This window comes from Passer montanus, unplaced genomic scaffold, assembly GCF_014805655.1.
Source record: "Passer montanus isolate IOZ18808 unplaced genomic scaffold, ASM1480565v1 scaffold17, whole genome shotgun sequence".
NCBI classification, from domain to species: domain Eukaryota; kingdom Metazoa; phylum Chordata; class Aves; order Passeriformes; family Passeridae; genus Passer; species Passer montanus.
In genome coordinates, this window is record NW_024364270.1 from 11,980,875 (window position 1) to 11,999,907 (window position 19,033).

Genomic DNA, 19,033 nt, shown 5'->3' on the forward strand with positions numbered 1-19,033 from the left:
TCTGCCCAAGAGGAGCAATGGGAAGAAAGCTGGATTTGCTTCTGCAGAGCTAAAGGTGTCTTTCAGAGAAAGCTTTGAGAGTTGGCAATCTTTTCTGTAATGCAGGGGAATAGCTGGAAGCACAGCCTAGGCACTCTTTCTAGTAAAGATGGCAGGGTAAGATTCCTTCTGAGGCACTTGAGAATGTGCTTAATAGTGATGATTGAAACTAATTAACTCTCACACCCAAATTGCTCTCTACATGTCCAAAGACAGACTCTTCTGTTAATGCTTGGGTCCCTGAAGACCCCTATGGATCTCCTGAGAGATGTGCTTGGAGGAAGGAAAAGTATCAGAAGCCTAAAAGGCAAATTTTATGAACTACCTGTAAGTAGAAAAAGGTGTTTAAATTCCATGTATTTCCTCACCAGCCAGGACAGCAGAGGAAAGTATTCGAAAGACTGAACAGCCACAACAAATATATTTGTCAGATCACTCACTTCAGCACGTGGCTTTTGGCTAAAAAAAGAAAAAAAGAAAATAAAACCAATAACAAAACCACAAAAAACCCAACTGACAAAAAAATTCCCCAAACCAGCACATGAACTGGTTTACACATTTAATTAGAATGAGCACAAGCCCAAGAAGTTTGAGATCTGAGGCTGCTATGTGCTTGCTATAATATGGCATCTTTCAGAAACAGAAATGATGGCAAAACCAGCTGTTAAATCACTGACAGATGGCCAAAGCAGTTGTATAGTTAACAGCTTAACTCCTGTTAGACAAAATCTAAAAATAATTTTTAAAAATTCAATGATAATGTAGGAATTGATTCCAGTACACACATGCTTTTCTGTCATATCAAGGCATTTTATTGAGGTATAAACTTCACAGAAGATGAGGTAACAATTTGCATAGGACTTACACAAAACTTCACAATTCAAATTTAATTGGCATTAACTACAGCATGTGGAGGATTGATAATTCATGCTTGTTAAATTCTCCTCACTGCACAGCTCTGTTAATGCTAGTGGTAGGACCATGTAGTATAAGGTACAGCAGTTGTGGGTAATGAAACCAGACTGAGAATGCTTTCATGCAAACACTGCAGCTGCTTTTCATCAGCTGTTTGCTCAGGGACGACTGAGACAGACAATGCTTGCTGCAGCTTAAGGTAAGCTGGTCCAACTCAAGGAAAGGGATGCTAATGTTCTTGTAGCAGTGACAGTGGGGTGAGTAAGTGTGGTTTTATTGTTGGGGGGTTACTGAGTTTTTTACTTGTTTGTTTAAGAAAACTTTCAAAATTTTTGGAATAAAAAAGCCCCTGGTTGTTAAATTACTTTGAATTTGGCATTTGGCACTTGAGTTTTAAGTTGTCAGGTTTGTTAAGGCTAAAACATGCAAGTCTTGATAAAGATACATTCTTGTGTTATTAAACACTCCTCTTACATACTTACATGAAAAATAACTTCATGCTCTCTTTCCTCAAGTTCAGATTTTAAGAAATTCTATCAATGTATCTTTAATATAGCCATTCAAGCTTGCAAGATAATTTCACAGAAAGTTGCCTACAAGAAATTCAGTTACTACCTGACGTGTTTTAACATTCCTTGCTGGTGAATGTCAATATTCTAAGACCTAATAGCAATTCCTGCAAGACAGTAAGAATCACGGTATCATTAGAACTATACTAAAAAATGTACACAAGCATATACAGAAAATTAACCAGACAAATATCAGTTGACCATTGAAGTAAATTTTCTAAACCAATTCAAAAATATTATCAAAATACAAAACCAGCTTAAAAAAATAGCCTGAGGTAAAAGTTAAATGCACATAGCAATCTCTTCCTTAAAAAAATAGCTGTATTGAAATTCTAGGTACTTTGAAAGTTACTTATTGTCAATAAAAACTTTTTCTAACCATTGTAAAGAGTACTTCAACTAATACAAAACTATATAAACATTGAAAAAGTACAATACTGTACTTCCTTTTAAAAATACATAGTTATGACAATTTAACCTTTACCATACACACAGTTAACTGGCTTTGGATTAGCTGCTACTGTTGTCCATGGAACAGCCAGCTAATTCTGTGTGCTGCTGACTTTCAGCTGTGCTAGGACAAGGGACTCTACCATGTCCATTTGCCTGAGTAAGTCGTTGGCTGTAAAACAAAATGTAGGCTTGAGCCTTGCATACTTCTTCCATAGTGCACATGTTGAGTTTTGAATCATTGCAGTGTACCCAAAATCCTGCAATAAGGAAATATACCAGAAAAAAAAAAAATCATCAGGACACTGATTTTAAGTAATTGCATAATATTTAATAATTAATTAGTGTTTGGTCCCATTTAATGAGTTGTGTACAAAGAGTAAACTGTTTCAGTTGATCTGGTTTATTTACTTCAATGTTTTAAAAGCCCAGCTCAGCTTCCTCAGATTTACAAGAGAATTTATAGCCAGAACACATTTAACAAGGCAATACAAAAACTGAACTGTTGGTCTACAGAGCTGCACTTCTCATTTCAGGCAGATCATCTACAATGGATTCCCTTTAGCTTTTGAGAAAAGACACTCTTTGTATCAGTTTAGAATTAGGAGCACCCCTTTCTCCCTCATTGCTCATTTCCCAGCTGGTTCCTACCTCCTTCAGAATTGTAGCAGTAGGCAGTGTAGTGCCCTGAGCCAAAACCTTTCCCGTGATGCATGACCACAGCAGACAAGTCGTAGATGAAGCAGTCAGGCAGGAGAGACTTGAGGGATTCCCTGCAGCAATAAGGCTCCATGTTTAGCATTTGATCAAAACTAACATGTACACCAATCTTCTCACGGTGATTGCGTCCTGACCACCTGGAAAGTTAAATCAAATGAAAACTTATGGTTTTTTTAAGGAAAGAACACAGCACTCTGAATTATGTTTGAATACAACATAATATTTTCACTATTATTCTGTGCACAAAATAAATGCTAGGGTTTGGTTTTTTTTTTCCTGACCTTCCTCTTTCACTTCTTTATTTCAAGACCTTTTAAATGTGTCTATGGCACCTACTGTTATCATCTTCTGAAACATCTATCTTAAGACCTGTGCAGTGGTGAGTAGGAAGTATTTCCTACCTGTTATATCTCTTTGGTATTTCTCATTTATTCTATCTCATTTTCAGTGTCCTTTGTACGAGGGACAGATGGTACTGATGTTGTGCTATGAGCTCACAGAGATGCAGGGTCCACTTCCCTTCTCTGAGGCTAAATGTATTTATGTACTTGGATACAGGATAGTTATCTGAGACCTCCACTGAATACAGTACAGGTTTGCATTAGTGATTATGAGCATCCCATTCTACCACAAGATTAATTTTTACCAATAGAGTTCAGAGCAAGGTTAGTAGGTTTTGACTGAAAACAAGGATAAAATAATTTTGGTACTAAAGTAGCAAGTATCTGAAATACAAAAAGTTAAAAGTTAAAGCTTAAACTTATAACATATCCTACAGATGTTTCAAGTGAACAAGAAAAAGAAATTTGTAGTATTTCTAAAAATACTAGAACTATTTCTCACCATACTAGTAAAGGGAAATGAAACTGATGCTGAAAAACATTGATCCTAAGCAATGGTAGGGCAAGACTGAATCTGTCAGTTTGCAACACTTTTTGTTGTGGTACTACTTACCTAAACCGTTTAAGGTGTAATCTGAGAACCTGAGGTAGTCGACACACCATAAGCTGCTTCTGAGCTTCTGTGAGTATAACTGGTTTAGAAGAAAACTTCCTTCGTTTTGCTGAGGTCAAACACACAGTTACACAATACAAATCTTGGTAACAGCCTTGCATTTCAGTCTAAGATTTTTCCACAGAATATGTGCGGACCTAAATATTTATGGTACGTGCCTCCTTAAAAAGGATACGCTCTGAGAGCCGTTTTGCAATGATTATTTCATGATGCAAGGAAAAAATACTTGTGGTCACTTACATTAGTCACCTTAATTTAAAAAGGTGATGGCTTCTTCAGCTGGGAGTACTAGAAACCCCATTAGTGTGTCATGAGACTGTATCTAAATGAAGCATCACACTTCAAAACCTCTTTTGAACAATTTAATCCTCTAGGGGGCAAGTAACAGCTGTCAAGTGACCACGGCAGGACATAAGAAGGTCTTTGATTGCAATATACTTTTAAGACTTCTATACTTGCACTGTCAGTTTACACAGAGAATGTATGCATGAGTACATACTGCCTTTACTCACTGTTGCACTGATCACATGCATATATCTTTCCTTCCAAAGCTTCCGTTTCTGTGAACTTGGCCAGCATTTCTGTCAGCAGACACGGATACTGGGATGACATCTCCTTGCCATTGCAGTGATACCTCTCGGGAAACTCCAGGGACAGGTCCCAGAAAGGTTCTATGGTATTTGATTTATTGTCACAGGCAAGACATGTAACCTGTAAAAAAGATATTTCACCAGCTGTTTACACTCAAAAATGTACTTTGCTAAACATGTACCATAACATGGCTCTAAAAAGAGATTCTTTTTCCTAGAGATAACCAAAGATAAGACAAAGTCATTTAACAACAGAGATGATACACCTAATTTATTTTCTGTGAAGCAGCATGTCCAAAACTGTTATCACAAACAAGTAAGTGTTCTTATGTTTTACTGAGAAACAAAAACAGTGTCAAAATGTTTTGTCTGGGACTGTCCAAAAGAAAGCAGCTGGTGAAGTCTCAGGAGTCTTTTCTCAAAAAGGAAAATTTACATGAGAAATTATAATATAGGTTAATTTAAAAATAAATCAAAATTAATCAAAACCACACACACACACACACAAAATTTAAAAAGGAACAGCTGGGGATTTTAAAGTCATATCCTTCTTACTTTGTAAGTCTTCCAGGGAAGCCTGGATTAGGAAGCACACTTCTTCAAAGAAAAATTAACAGGTAAAAATAATTTATTTCTTCTTTCAGTAAGTGGATCCATCGTCACACTAGGGAAAGGACAAGCAGTAAGACAACATAAATAAATGTAAAGAAGTGAAGTGAGTCAACCTGGAAAATGCAGATACTACAGGCAGGAGACAAGTAATTTATTATAACATTCAATTCTTAGGAAAATAAGTTAAAAGCAGTAGCTCTTCTAAGCTGGAAAGACAACACATTAGGTGTTGCATGCTTCCTATTTAGGAAAATACCACAAGTTGTTCGGAACAACTAACATAAAGACACGGTAATAAAGGAATGAAAATTCATGTGACATCCAAAAATTGTTATTTCACAGAGACCCCTTTGTACTGCTGCTGTTCTACATAAATTTGGTGCAGTTCCCTTCAGTTTGGTTAGTAAGCCTACACAAACGTGAAAGTACATTGGTTTTGTTCAGATGCTCCTTTGTTTCCTCTGAAGGTTTGCTGTTAGGTAGTTATTCACCCTGCTTTGGTATTTCATGATCATTTGTATAAGGACCTATCTGTCACCTCATGGTATCTTCCTCCTAAGTGTTCTTGTAACTGCAACAGCTTAAACTCCATCTCTGCATTAGCCACCATTTCAGTTTCTGGATTTTTAGAGACACACCTGTGCACATGTGGATTTGTCCCAGCATGAGCATTCAGCAGTGCAGTTAGGAAAGCTATTCACTTTAAGTTAATAGCTTTATGCCACTGCCTTGTTCTTAGAAAACAAAACTTCAGACTTACATGGCAGAAAAGAGGAGATTCTTCTGTTTTAATTTACACTGTCAGGAGCGTCTTTTGCAAGTGCTAACATCTGGCAACGTTTCAAAGCCACAAGTTACTAGTAATTCAGAGCTGAAATCTAGACATAGGAGACAAAATGGTATGTTTGGCCACAGTTCAATCACACTCCAGTTTAAACCCAGAATGACTAATAAATTTCTGCTGCACAAATGGGTAATTTTGTTGGGCCAAAATTTATTTAATTGATGAGTTATGTAACAATTAGTTGTGCATGAATGCACACTTAAGATTAAGGAGCTCAGGATGCAGAACACACGTGACTTCAATAAAGATAATTTTAACACATTCTGAGGTTTCAAATTTAGTGTATTATATTAATAATCTAGGTTCAGATCTTCTTTCCTAACTAGCTAATGAGTACCTGTTTTCCCAGAGAAAAAGACATAAATAATAGACCCAGCTTCCAATTTTTGCCCATCAAAAAACCTGAAGAACACAAACAGATGTAATAAATCTGCTTCTCATCTCGGCATGCAGCTGTGAGCAAAGCTGATTTGTGGGGACAAAACCCTGTGCTGCTACACAGCTGCACTGATTTCCTCAATTGCAAGGCAGTCCTCGTCAGTGCAGAGCTAAACTCTGGGATTTCTGTAGCTGCCAACAGCGCGGTAACCCGGCACACCCGGGCAAGCGAGCCCACCCCATCAGCACTGCTGCTCCTGGACAAGGACAGCCAAGCACGGCTGCAACAAGGCTGGAAGTGTTTTTCTTAGCCAGGCCTGTGCTTACCAACTGGCTTACTCAAAAAGCAGGAGGATTCCCAGCCTCCTGTGGAATTCATCTGCACTGGCCTGTCCATTGGCATTGGCTTCGTGACATTCCCATCACTCTTCTTTCTGTTCTAAATGGGACTCCTTTATCTCAAACTCCATTATCACTCACACAGTGCAACCCAGATTTTCTTTCTCCATGAGAGGGGCAGAAATTGTAAAAACTGTTCAAAAGCTGGTTGAGATTTTATAAAACATAAAATGAACCCCAAATATGAACTCAAAGGGCAAAAACTTTATGCATTTGTCCAGTGTAACTTTGTATAGTACAAGTACACACAACAGTAATAGGGAAGTGAGTATACTCTAGCAATTGGGTCAGTGATGTCTGTCTTTATGATTATACTTTATAAATTCAGAGTTTTGATTCCACCTTCCCATTATAATTCAGAAATGCTATAATAAGAAGCTGTAATGCTGTCTTTTATAGAAAAACAAATGAAAAGTTCATGCTAAAGCAAAGTAAATTACAGATTTTAACTAGTCTGAAATCTCTACCTTATGTTCTGCCCTGACCACCCTCTCATGCCTTGAAACACGGGTACTAAATACAATTGTTTGGTTAAAGCTTAGTATTCAATCATGGGCCAAAGGCCAGACTAAAAAGAGCTGGATCCAATTGCTTGATTCAAGCTAAGCACGGAGACTACTCAGACAAGCATCACTGTGGCCACAATAACGTGACAGACAGCCACTGCCCTGGATGGCATTCAGTGGAAATGCAGCCAAAGAAAATAGTTAACATATTGCTGCAGAAAAAGCCAACTTCATCATCAACTGTTTTGCCTATGCCTTCTGCACTTGCATAGAAGAAAGAAAACTCTTAACCACCTCTGCCCCAACTCTTTTTTTTCTTTGTCGTTTTTAAGAAGAGTAAAATAGCCAGCCCCATTTTTGTGCTTTCACTAGATGACACATATATATAATAATTAGTAAATCAATTTTTGCACAGGAAAGTAATTGAAGTTGAAGGGAATCTCTGGAATAGAGCTAAAATGCAGAATTCATAGGACAACATAAAAAAACCCAACTGGACTTTGTAGTGATAAGCATACAGTATCCTCAAAATGACCTCTATCTATTTAGCAGAATAAGATAAAGCATAACCACAGGTAACTGTAGTGTCTGATTCAATGACCTCTTACAGATTAATTTAAAATGTTACTTTAATCTAGTTGGAAAACAACTTGACAATAATTTTATAGGTCACACTAAACATAAAAGCACAAAGACTAACAACAAAATATAGAAATCAGTATACATGACATCAGCTGGTTTAAGTGCAAATTGTCCCATTACTTGCCTCAAGTTCTGTCTCTCTAACAGTCTGTTCAGTGGGAGACTTAATACCCAGCAGTACACAGATCACCCTCAGCACTCTCTCCCAAACTCTAACTCACAGCATACTACCCAAAACTGAAGGCTTTCAGACAACTCAAAAATCACATTTCCCCTTTCCTCAGAAAATCTGTCCTGAAATATGCTTTCAGAATAGTTTATACACTACACTGGTTAAAACCTACTTCACTCCTTGAGACCTGGCCTATTCATTTCTCTGATCACTGCACACTGTTATTCTGCCGTGCTGAGCAGGAGCAGGGGGAAGCATTTTGCTCAGATTCCATCTTAAAAATGACCAGGAAGTAATCAAACTGCTTAGGAAGTTTTAAGCATGCCTAGAGGCATCAGAAACTACCAGCCTACCAGGCATTGATTGGTATAAAAAATATTGGAGCCAATTTTTCTGAACTCTGAGAAGTCTGCAGATGACACGAAGCAGGAGGAGTGGCTGTAAGGCTGGCTGGGGGCACTGCCACAGGACAGGGCTGTTATGCAGCTCTACAAAAGGGAACACCACATCCTGCTCCTGGGCAGGAATCACCCCAGCACCAGACCAGGCTGGGTGGGAAGAGAAGGACCTGGGGGAGAAGCTGTCCAGGAGCCAGAGACATGCCCTTATGGCAAAGGAGGCCAACAGCCTCTGGAGCTGCATTTGGCACAGCACCACCAGCAGGTCCAGGCAGGTGATCCCTGCCCTCTCCTCAGCTCCCACACAGCTGAAGTGCTGGGCCCAGTGCCCAGAAAAAATGGGAACGTGGATATGCTGGACTGACTCCACCAAAGGACCAGGAAGATGATGAAAAGCCTTGGATATATCTGACATATGAAGAAATGCTGAGAGAGCTGGGACTGTTCAGCCCGGAGAAGGAAGCTCAAGGTGGATTTTATCCTTGTACAAGAATTTCTGTTCATATGATTTCTGAGTACATGTGGCACACAATAAAATTTGTTATTTCAGTTTCTGGGTTTTTAGAAACACACCTGTCCCCTTCCTTGCTTAATATGGACAAAGTTGAAATAAAGATACTTTAAAATTGTTGCATACTGTGCTATTTAGTTGGTACCATTTAAAAAAACACAAGCCAAAAAACTCTTGAGACAACAGCTGTCATACTTGGGCTCTTGAAGTGGACTTTAGAGATCTGTGAGCCACTGTGGGTTGGTTTACCACTGCCACGAGTTCACAGCACAGCAGTTTCTCCTTTCCCACTGAAGCACTGAGGACAGAAGACAATAAGTACCTTGCACAAGAATATAAGCACTGAGGGATTGAAAACAACTTGGGTTTTAATAGACATTCTGGGATCTCCTCAGAGTCCCAGTGGGTTTGAGAGGTATGAGCCACTTTCTCCAATCACTGCAGGAAGACTGGCACATGAAGATAGAGCAGAGGGGAAGGGTTTTGCACCTACAATGCAGATCTTTACTTCTCTTAGACGTACCAGGTATTGCAGTTTCACAGTACTGCAAAGTAAAAAGTTCAAATCCTAAAACAGGTATTAGAATAAACATTAAAAAAAAAAAAAAAACAGAGGCAATTTGCTCATACTATTCTTGGAGTTACCCATTACCTAGTCTAGTACTCCATAAAATAGTAAAATATTTCAAGCAGCAAATTAAGAAAACTTACTTTAACTCCACTGAGAAAATAGCAACATATATACAATTACCTCATATAAAATGTTCAATTCTTTTGACATCACCCAAAACTTTTTCTAGCTATCAAAAAGTAATCTGCACAAGATTCTCAAACATTCAATTATCTGCTTTCTTAATCTTAGATCCTAAATTCACTTAGTGCTGAACCAGGCAACACTTCAATAGCAACAGACTGATGGCAAACTCAGGATTATGACTTCCCTTTAAGTTAAATTAGAACTAGAACAAGGGGGGAAAAGTTGAGCTGCACATGTGAAAGTAATGTGATACCTAAGTAAACACAGAGCTTATCAGCACTGTAAGGGATCCTCTGTGTTCCTTATCAAGAGTAGTTCATGGTATTCCTGAGGTTTGAAGGTCAGGAAGATTGACTTCATGGCACTTGACTATTCCACAGAATCAAGTATCTTGAGCTTATATTTTCTGTACAAAGGGCCAGTAAGTATAGTAATGTTTTAGGGGTCCTAAAATGGAAGGCAACTGCACACAGAAACATGCTTCCCAATTCCCCTTTTTCAATGAAGGAAGATGTAACTTAACACACTAAAATAAAATCCCATCTTATTTTTAATAAGAGCAGCTGGGAACAGCTCCAATTATCTTCTAGACAGAACCGTAATACTATCACAGTATTACATATTTATTTCTATTACTATGTTTATCACAGTATTACTTTATCTTGTAGGCAGATAAAGTTAAGCCTGTAAGGACTAAACATACACAAATTGCTTTTAAGAGCTAACACTGTCCAAGATGCAATGACATAGCAAGAAGTTTGAGGGTTTTTTCCAGCCCTACATGGGTGTTTTCTTGCCTTTTCTGTTAACTTCATTAAAGCAGTTCTGACAAACGCCTAGTGAAATCATGATGTAGGAATCTTACTGAGGAAAGGAAAATAATTGCCTAACACAGTTTTTAGAGTTCATCTTTCCATGTGCAAACATCAGGGACTAAATCATTAAGATGACCTGAATGTATTTTACAAGGAAGGAATTTAAACCTTCAGGGCTTACCTTTTCCTTGTAATATTTATCATGTTCAAAACCACAAGTGAAGACTAAACTAAAAAAAAAGAAGGAGTGGCAAAAGTCAAAGGAAACACTGGGAGGGGAAAAGTGTTGAACAGTCTGTGGGAACTGCCTAATGAGCCAGGGAGAAATTACTGGATAACAGCCTCAATACTCTTTTTCTTGCTCCTCTCACTTCAGGCATTCTTGAGGTGATCAGGGCTGTATTCTGCACACAGACATGGAGCAGCTGCAGTAAGAACTGTAGTCACAGATATCAGAGGATACCTCAAAAGTGCCCAATTCCCTTTCTGGTTTACTCAATAGTGTGGAAGTGAGGAGTTTTTCTTTATTTTGTATTGGTTTTGTTTGTTTATACATTAGTGAATTCTCATAACTCCTCTCCTGGTCTCAGGAGGGTGGGAGAGTTTCTAGTCACAAACCTCTCCTAAAGCTAAAAATATGTGAAAGCAGTTATTACTGAAATGATGCTGTGTCTTTAGAGCCTTGAAAATTCTTACTAAAGCAATGAATCCTGTAAGGAGGTTTGCAACACAAGAAAACCTTGTCACGATTCCTAAAAAAAAACCTTATTTTGCCGGCAAAATTGCTATTTTGGAAAGGAATGGAATTTTCAAACAAAAAACTCTTAAATGACATAATATACTAAACACTTCCAGCTGTGCAACACTGATACAAGATATCTAGTACCCAAGGAAAGGAAGTATGCCACAGAAGTGCTTGTACTCTGGGCCAGGCAGAAGATAGCTGGTGATCCAGTTTTATTGATAGATCTAACAGTTTCCAGTAGTTTCACAAAACCTAAAATGACTGACATATGCTGCAAACAACTTTGTTACCTTCCTATGAAGCTTACAGGGATTGTAGAAGTAAACAATCCTACCTTAGTCAAAAACCACTTGGGATTTCCAGTTTTACATATTAAAACATTAAACCATCAATCAAATAGTCAGAATACCAGGAGCAGACATTTTGGTGTTAAGCTTTTTGTTTACACACAATATTCATCAAATGCTTCCACACTCCCTCAGTTAACATGTTCATGTATACTACAGATCCATTCCAGGAGCCAGGAATTTCCCAACTTCTGTTCCTGCTGCAATGTGGTTAGTTTTTAGATTAATTCAACAGAAAAAAGCATTTGTTTGTTCAGTCAGTAGTCAGACATTTATACACACTGTTAGGATATGCATAATAGCAGTGAACACACAGAAATACTTAACAAGGAGCTGAGAAGTAGGAAAAAAAAAAGGAGTCATGCAGAAAGAAGGAGAACCACCACTGCCTCCACCCCACAAATTTGGTTCCTGTGTTGACAGAGCCTTCTGTATCTTTGTATTGCAATAGAAAAGAAGTATTAGTATTTCTGTACATAAAATCATGACATGCAATTACTCACTGGTAATCAATCTCAAATTCAAGCTCTTTAGTGAAATGATATCCTGTTTGACATCCATTACCTAATCAGTTTCTACTTACACTAGATTAACCTTCCTTAACACCTTTTATCTAGTAGCACTAGTGATAAGCCAGATACTTGAAATTGTAAATTCTTCATTCCTTCAAATGAGTTGGTGCTTAACAGCAAATACAAGTATTTCTCAGTAGGTGGAAAGGTGTGTTTTAAAATAACAAATGTAAGATTTTTCTGATTAACAGGTGTATTGGGTTTGAATGGCCTAGTTTTTGGTAGCGGGAGGGCTACAGGGCCGCTTCTATTCAAACTGTGCAATATTTCTTCTGAAACTGTGTAATATATCCTCACCATCCCCCCTCAACAGTCATAATTGTATAAACCTGTGAAGTAGGTCCATCCCTGACTGGCCAGAGTAAATCCAGAACTATAAATCATTAAACACCTTATAAAAAGTAAGCATAAAACATACCTGACTCAATAACTGTCCATGAAAAATGTTGTTAACCACATTCAAAACCTGCTTTATAAGTTTTCTTTGAGAAGCAGGGATGAGAGCTGGATATCTGGTCCCTGTAGTCTCCAGTTCCTGCTGTACTTTATCCAAAAGTTCACAGAGAAATTCCTGAGCATCTTGTTGGGCATACCCTCTGAAGGCTGGAATTAGTCTCCACACAGAATGAAGCATGGCAAAAGGAGACACCAGTGCCCATTTGCCAGACCACATAACCTGGAACAGAGTATGCAACTCATGACAGAGAGAAATATGCTTTGAGCTGGGCTCCCTGGGCTGAATAAGTTCCATACTTTTTGATGCTCCTCCACTTAATCCAGAGGATAAGCTAGGGCGCCTCACAGAATATGATCCCTTTACTTTCTCTTGGTTCTCATTCACGTGTAATGTTGAGGCAGCTATTGACAGGTGTTTAGATGAAGATCTTGTTTTACCATTGGTTGCTGTTGCCAGCAGTTCCTGAGTTTGGTTGAGATCAAGCTTTAAAAAGCATTCTCGAAAAATAAGTAAGTGACTTAATACCTGCAGGACAGAATTCATATAGCATGTGTTTCCCAGGTTTCTCAGTCCTGTTACTCCAGGAGTCACTGTAGGCCTTCGTTTAATTGGAGAGTCACTTATTTTTTTCAGTCTCAGTTCTTCTGAGGTATATGTTTCTTTCAACTCTGCCAAAAATTCCATGTTTTGTGATGCTTTTTGAGGGCAGGACTCTGGTTTTGAGGACATTCTAATCTGATTTTGTAAACGACTGCTCTTTCTTGGAGGCATCTTTTCCATCTCTGCTTTCAACTCACGCTTTCGTTCTTGTCTTCTCTTCCTAGCTTCGTCCTTTTTTAGCTCTTCTTCTTCTTGACGTCTTTCTTCTTCCAAAATCCTTTTTCCAGTAGGTGTCAACTCAAGCCACGATCTGAATACTTTGCCAAGGACTGCACGCCGTCGGTGCCAGAGAGCCGTGAACATCCTGTCTTCATTCCGAAGCGTGGCTTGGGCACCCCCGTGTGCAAGGTAGGAATCATCACTGGTACCCATAGAACGCAAGGTCCTCCCACTTCGAGTAGTGCACTCATAGTTCTGACTCTTGATTGCACTTAACGTACTCCGCAAGAGTTTTAAGTCGCCGGTTGCGTTGTCGTTGAGAACGTAATCGTCGCAGAGATAGCAGAAAACATAGAGCTCGTTGACTTCCAACGCCAGGGGGTGGCTGCTCTCCTGAAAGTGCTTTAGTGCATGCTCTTCGATGTACCTCCCACACGCCACGTGTGAGCAGCTGAGGCACGCCCACACGGATTCCGTAGTATTGCAGTCCATGCAATGCCATTTCTGAGGGTTGAGAATGGAGTGATCTTGGGCCAGTCGCAGACGTCCTACGTGCTTACATTTATCCATTGTTAAAACTGAAATTGCAGAAATATGCTGGCAAAAGACATCATCCAAACTATTTTCTGCCCATGATATTTCAATCTGCAACTAAAAAAAAAAGAAAGTTTTAGTTCATAAATACGCAACCGTATCCCTTTTACAGGAGTCAGTGTACCAAACCCATATTAAGATGAAGATCACTGCCATCACCCAGCTGAGTCCCACCAAACACGTGAAAGAAATCAGTCACGTGGAGCCACACACATTCTCAACCCCTTCAACAGCAGTTCCACTTTCACACTAAATTGCCAGCACACCACTGTTTATATTCCCAGTGCTTTGTGGCTCAGGACTGAAACATATTAGCTACACTTTAGGCCCGGTTTGTTTTTTTTATTAAGGCACTGATTTGTTAAAAGATGCTGTTACAGAGTTCCCGCTTAGAGTGGAAAAGGCTGTTCAGAGAAGCTGCGGATGCCCCCATCCCTAGAACTGTTCAGAGCCGGGTGGGATTGGACTTTAAACAAATGGATCTAATTGGAGGTGTCCCTCTGCACAGCAGGGGATTGGACTACAGGATCTTTATGGGCTCTTGCAACTCAAAGCACTCTGAGATTCCAAAATTCTCCTATTAATTCTACCCCTAAGCATACAGGTGCAGAAGTGCAAAGTTCACTTAAATTTATTACGTTTACACAGTGCCAACAGTTCAGACAAATGAGGCTTTATACAACTCAAACCCTAAATTAATTCACACCTCTAATTAAATCACTGCTCCTCTGTGCTCAGTCAACTCCATTATACTATTTCTATAATAAAGTATCTTAAATATCTACATTTTAACACATCATCCTAACACTTCTGAAATAGTAACTTAGCAAAGCAGAACTTGATTTCTTAAGACAGAAATACCAGAAGGTATCTACATCAATTACCACAAACTTTATACAAACTTTCTAATCCAGCTCTTCAAAAGTTCATTTAAAAATCTGGCTAGCAGTGGCTTATATCCTTTATTAAGTTTTTATGGTTGCATGTATTTGTTCAAAGCTTCTGTTTTCGCTTCCTCCTATAAGGTGCATTTTCCCAAACCAGTCTCTGATTAGCAAAAAATTAAAGAGACAGTGATTCATTCTTGTTTTTACCATTTTGACTATCTTGTTAAGATATACGATCTAGAGATAAATTGTAACAGTGCTATGATGCATCAGGAAATTATTCCATTTGATCTGGGGTATTTGTGCCCACCACATTGCTGACCAGAAGTGCCAAAGAGCACAAAGCACCAGTACCACTATGCACAGTGCCTGCCAGATGAAACAATTAATTCACCTGAGGAGTTCAAGGCTTTGTCAAATATTCAGTCTAGGCCAAGTGAAATGAGTTTGCCATTACAAATACACGCTCTGGACCCAGCTTAGGCTGTACAGTATAAAGGTCCTGGATTCTATGCTTTACAGGTGAATAAACTATACTATAAAAAATACTGAGTGATTTACACAACGCTAGATAGAACCAAAAAAACCCCTGTATTCCAGCTGCTAGCCTTAAGTATGCTAATATTTATCAATTTCTACAGTTCTGAAAAACTTAATAGGTTTCTTAATATAGAACAGATGTTTAGTGTAGAGGGAATACTAATGTACAACAACATGACACCACTAAGGAAGGGAAACAAGTAAAAGGTTGCAGATGGCTAGAAAAGAAGCTCTAAATTTCATCTGGTACTTTGATAAAAACTGTCATTAAAAGATTAAACCAAAAATGGCTTTGTTTGGTTAATTGGCCGATGGCTAGTGCCTTTTAAAATGTTACAATACAGATACCAACATAAGAGCTGTAATAAGTCTCTGAGCACATAATCAGCACCCAGCATCACATGTGTTGTATAGAATTTATTTTGTAATGAAGAAAAGCTTGAACAAGCTGTAGAGAAACTGAAACACTGTACACAGTTTTGCACACCCCTATTAACTTCTCACTCATTCTGCCTAAGTGTTGTTTCCAGTCCATACTGACTGCACCAAAGAATTTCAGGCACCACTACCTCTGGGGAGCCATCCAGCAGCTCCCAGATCAAGTACCAGCCCCAGTGTATCAGGGGAGGTGGAGATCTCTTGTGTGCTATGGTCAACAGATCACAAAAGTTAGGGCTTGCTTAACTCTTTCATCTTGTTTGCACCCATAAGATTCATTCCTTCTAAAAGGCAATCTTATCTGCAGGCTGCTAATTAGATTCTTTTACGAATAACTGTGCACAGTAAGTTTGCTTTTTGTACTGTCTTTATAAATAAGACCATCAGCATTGTCTCATATCTTCTAGACTGACAACATCTTTTCCACAGCAAAGTGGAACTTTTGTAACACTGATAAAATTCAGGATAGTAATATGTATGTAAAGTATGCTACAATAATTAAATATGGTATAGAGAATTCTAAGGGACAAGACTTATCTTTGTGGTTTTGGGCTAACATAGATAGATTCTATGGCAGAACATGTTAGTAACAGTCCTTTCCAGCAGACCAGAAAAGAAGACTAAACCCTGCCTCCCCTCAGGGTTGTCACCCACAGCAATGCTGTCAGTCAGAGCAATCTGAGGGGTCAACTCCTTCTGGGTTTGTTAAAGTCACTGCGTAAACCCTGTGCCTTATTTTTCCTTCCCTTTAATACTATATCAGCAGATTATTTTTTTCACACTTTTAAAAACATTCTCAAGACTAAAACTGCTTACATGCCTCAGTATAAGCAGATATCAGACTGAGGACAAAAACAGTCCACTGATTTGTGGACAGCCACTGTGTAAATCAGGACTGCACAGCCAAGCTCCTCATGCAAAAGCAGCACAATTCTACGAAAGCGCAAGATCAGCACCTCGAAGGGAAAAACCTAAAGCCCCAGCTCCCCCACCAGCAACCAAGCCAGCATGACATTTTCCCACCTACGTCGATGTGCTGGAAAAAAGAGACAGGGTGGAAGGGGGAGGGGGAGGAAACCTCTTAGCATGGGAGAAGTCTTTCTTTGAAATAAAAAGTGAAGAAATCAAAATGCAGTTTGGTCAAAAAGACAGCAATATCTGAAAACACTGCAAAAAAGCTTAGAGTATAGAAGTGAGACCAAGAAAACTTCAGAAGAACGTCAAACAGCACAGTGACATAATGAATGTTTGAAGTACTGAGAGTGCATCAACCCACAACATTTAAAAACTGTACCTTAGAACCAAAACTTGGCAAAAGATCTCAGGGTAAAAAACAGGAGAGAAGTGACAATGATGGAAGAAACAGGAAAAATACTGCAAACTCAAACACCTGAAAAGTGCAGCTGGAATAAAATAGTACAATCTAATGCTCCGATGTTAAAGTTCCCTAAAGGAAGTTATTCAGCCCTAGTTTCTGCATTCTTCTCTCCTGAGGTTCAGTTCTGTGCACACACACAAAAGAAACTTTGAATTAGTTGACCAGCACTTCAGAGATCAAGCCCCCCTCTGTGTTCTTACCACAGACCTGAGCTGAAGCAGTAAGCAAAATAACAACTACTAGCATACAGAATAGTACCATTGAAAGCATTAAGTTGTCTGGAAACACAGAGATACACAGAAGTTTCTTCTTGCACCAAAGTTTCACAAGCTAGAAACAAAGATATATAGAAAAGGATATTTTTTTTATTGTACCATATTTCAACCTTACTGACACATTAATTCCTTTTGTTCCACTCAAGAAAGGCTGGCAAAATGTACATTTTTGAGTAATTAATGAGCTGAAAAGGCACTTGATGCCAAAACCAACCTAGAAGTCATGAAAATTGATGGTTTTCTTCCATTTCTGCTCCATGGAGAAAAAAAAAAACAACCAAACCAAAACAAGATTTTAACAATTTAAGGGTGATTTTCACAGCTAAATTTTTAAAATATAACTATAAATGAAAGGCTGTATTTTACCCTTAGTCACTGCTTGTGTAATTAATTGCCTGACACATAAATGAGAAATCTCCAACATTAGACGAGAAATGCAGTACAGAATTTTACAATTGTATACACATGTGTGTGTGCTCTTGAGCCCCATTTATATTCTGGCTTTTAAATCAGATGACTGTTTACCAACTGATTCTCATCAGGTTCAGAATACCTGCTGAATATCTGAAAACACGGGAATCATGGGTACTTAAACAACTCAAAGTTTTAGATAACAACTTCAGTAACTAGAAGGCAGCTGTACTGCTTTACTGCTTTTTTAAACGAGTTTTCTTTAAGAAAACAACTCAACGAAACACTTATGTGCATAACTTCCAGCTGCAGTGCAGTCCTGCAGGCGTAACAATTTAGACTTGAAATCAAAGCAGCACTTCAAAAAGAAATTTTGTGAATTATTTCCGATTTCTAACAGAACAGCCTTTGACAAGAAACCCCCCAGTCTCCCTTCCTTGGAGCCGCGCCATTTAACTTTTTTTGCCCTTTTTTTTTACCAGCTAAAGAATGTACACCCAGTGCTCTGCCTAGAAGTGGCCATTTACCCCAGGCCACCACAGACAGCGGTACAGCTTTACATTCGACGTCTACTACTGCCAATAACCGCGCGTTTCCTGCAGCGCAGACCTGACGATAAACAAACAACACAGATTGAAGCACTTTCACCCAGGCACCAAAAACACGGCACTTCTTACTCATCCGAAATTACACCTGACAGTTCATCTCGTTTAGAAAAACGAGCATCTCTGACAGCTCCGACAGCCCCGGCAGGGCTGGCCCAGGGCTCGGTGCCCGCACAAGGTCCGGCGCTGCCCGGCGCTCCGCGACATGGCGCGACCTCGCCTCTGGCCACCGCAGGCAGGAGCCGAGAGCAGCGGGCCCCGCTCGCCGCCGCCCTGCGCTCCTCCCCGCGCTCTCCCTCACCTCCCCGTCCTCCCGGCCCCTCAGGGACGCGTAGGACAGCGGGCCCCACGCAGGGGTTCCCCGCCGCGCACCGAGCGCGGCGGGCAGGCGGCAGAGCCCCTGCTGCCCGGCGGGGCTGGCCGGTCCCAGGGTCCCGCTCCCCCGGCCCCGTGCCCGGCTCGCCCCCGCGACAACGAGCACCTCCTCCTCAGGTGGCCCTCCGCAAACACCGCGCCGCCGCTGCCGCCCCTCCCCGAGGAAAAGGCGCCGGTGTCTCCCGCCCCGCGCTCCCCTCCGCCGGGCACCTGCTGCCCGCAGGCCGGCCCCGGGCGGGCTGGCAGCGCCGCCGCGCCG

At 39.9% G+C, this 19,033-nt stretch overlaps 1 protein-coding gene across 7 annotated transcripts in view; it reads right to left on the reverse strand.

Annotated features, from left to right (window-relative positions):
• Nucleotides 1–828: 828 nt before the first annotated feature.
• The window catches only part of USP44 (ubiquitin specific peptidase 44), an 18,865-nt gene continuing 660 nt past the window's right edge, over nucleotides 829–19,033 (reverse strand). For 4 of the 7 annotated variants that reach the window (XM_039704015.1, XM_039704011.1, XM_039704010.1 and 1 more), the window contains exons 2-6: nucleotides 12,414–13,922; nucleotides 4,220–4,418; nucleotides 3,648–3,756; nucleotides 2,625–2,830; nucleotides 829–2,233 (exon numbers count right to left, since the gene is read on the reverse strand). In XM_039704015.1, the coding sequence (XP_039559949.1) occupies nucleotides 2,034–2,233; nucleotides 2,625–2,830; nucleotides 3,648–3,756; nucleotides 4,220–4,418; nucleotides 12,414–13,841 (2,142 nt within the window). In that variant the 5' untranslated portion in view covers nucleotides 13,842–13,922 and the 3' untranslated portion in view covers nucleotides 829–2,033. Of the gene's footprint in view, nucleotides 2,234–2,624; nucleotides 2,831–3,647; nucleotides 3,757–4,219; nucleotides 4,419–12,413; nucleotides 13,923–18,880; nucleotides 18,901–18,984; nucleotides 19,012–19,033 lie in introns of those variants that run through there. The other 3 variants (XM_039704012.1, XM_039704014.1, XM_039704016.1) reach the window with 3 other exon arrangements.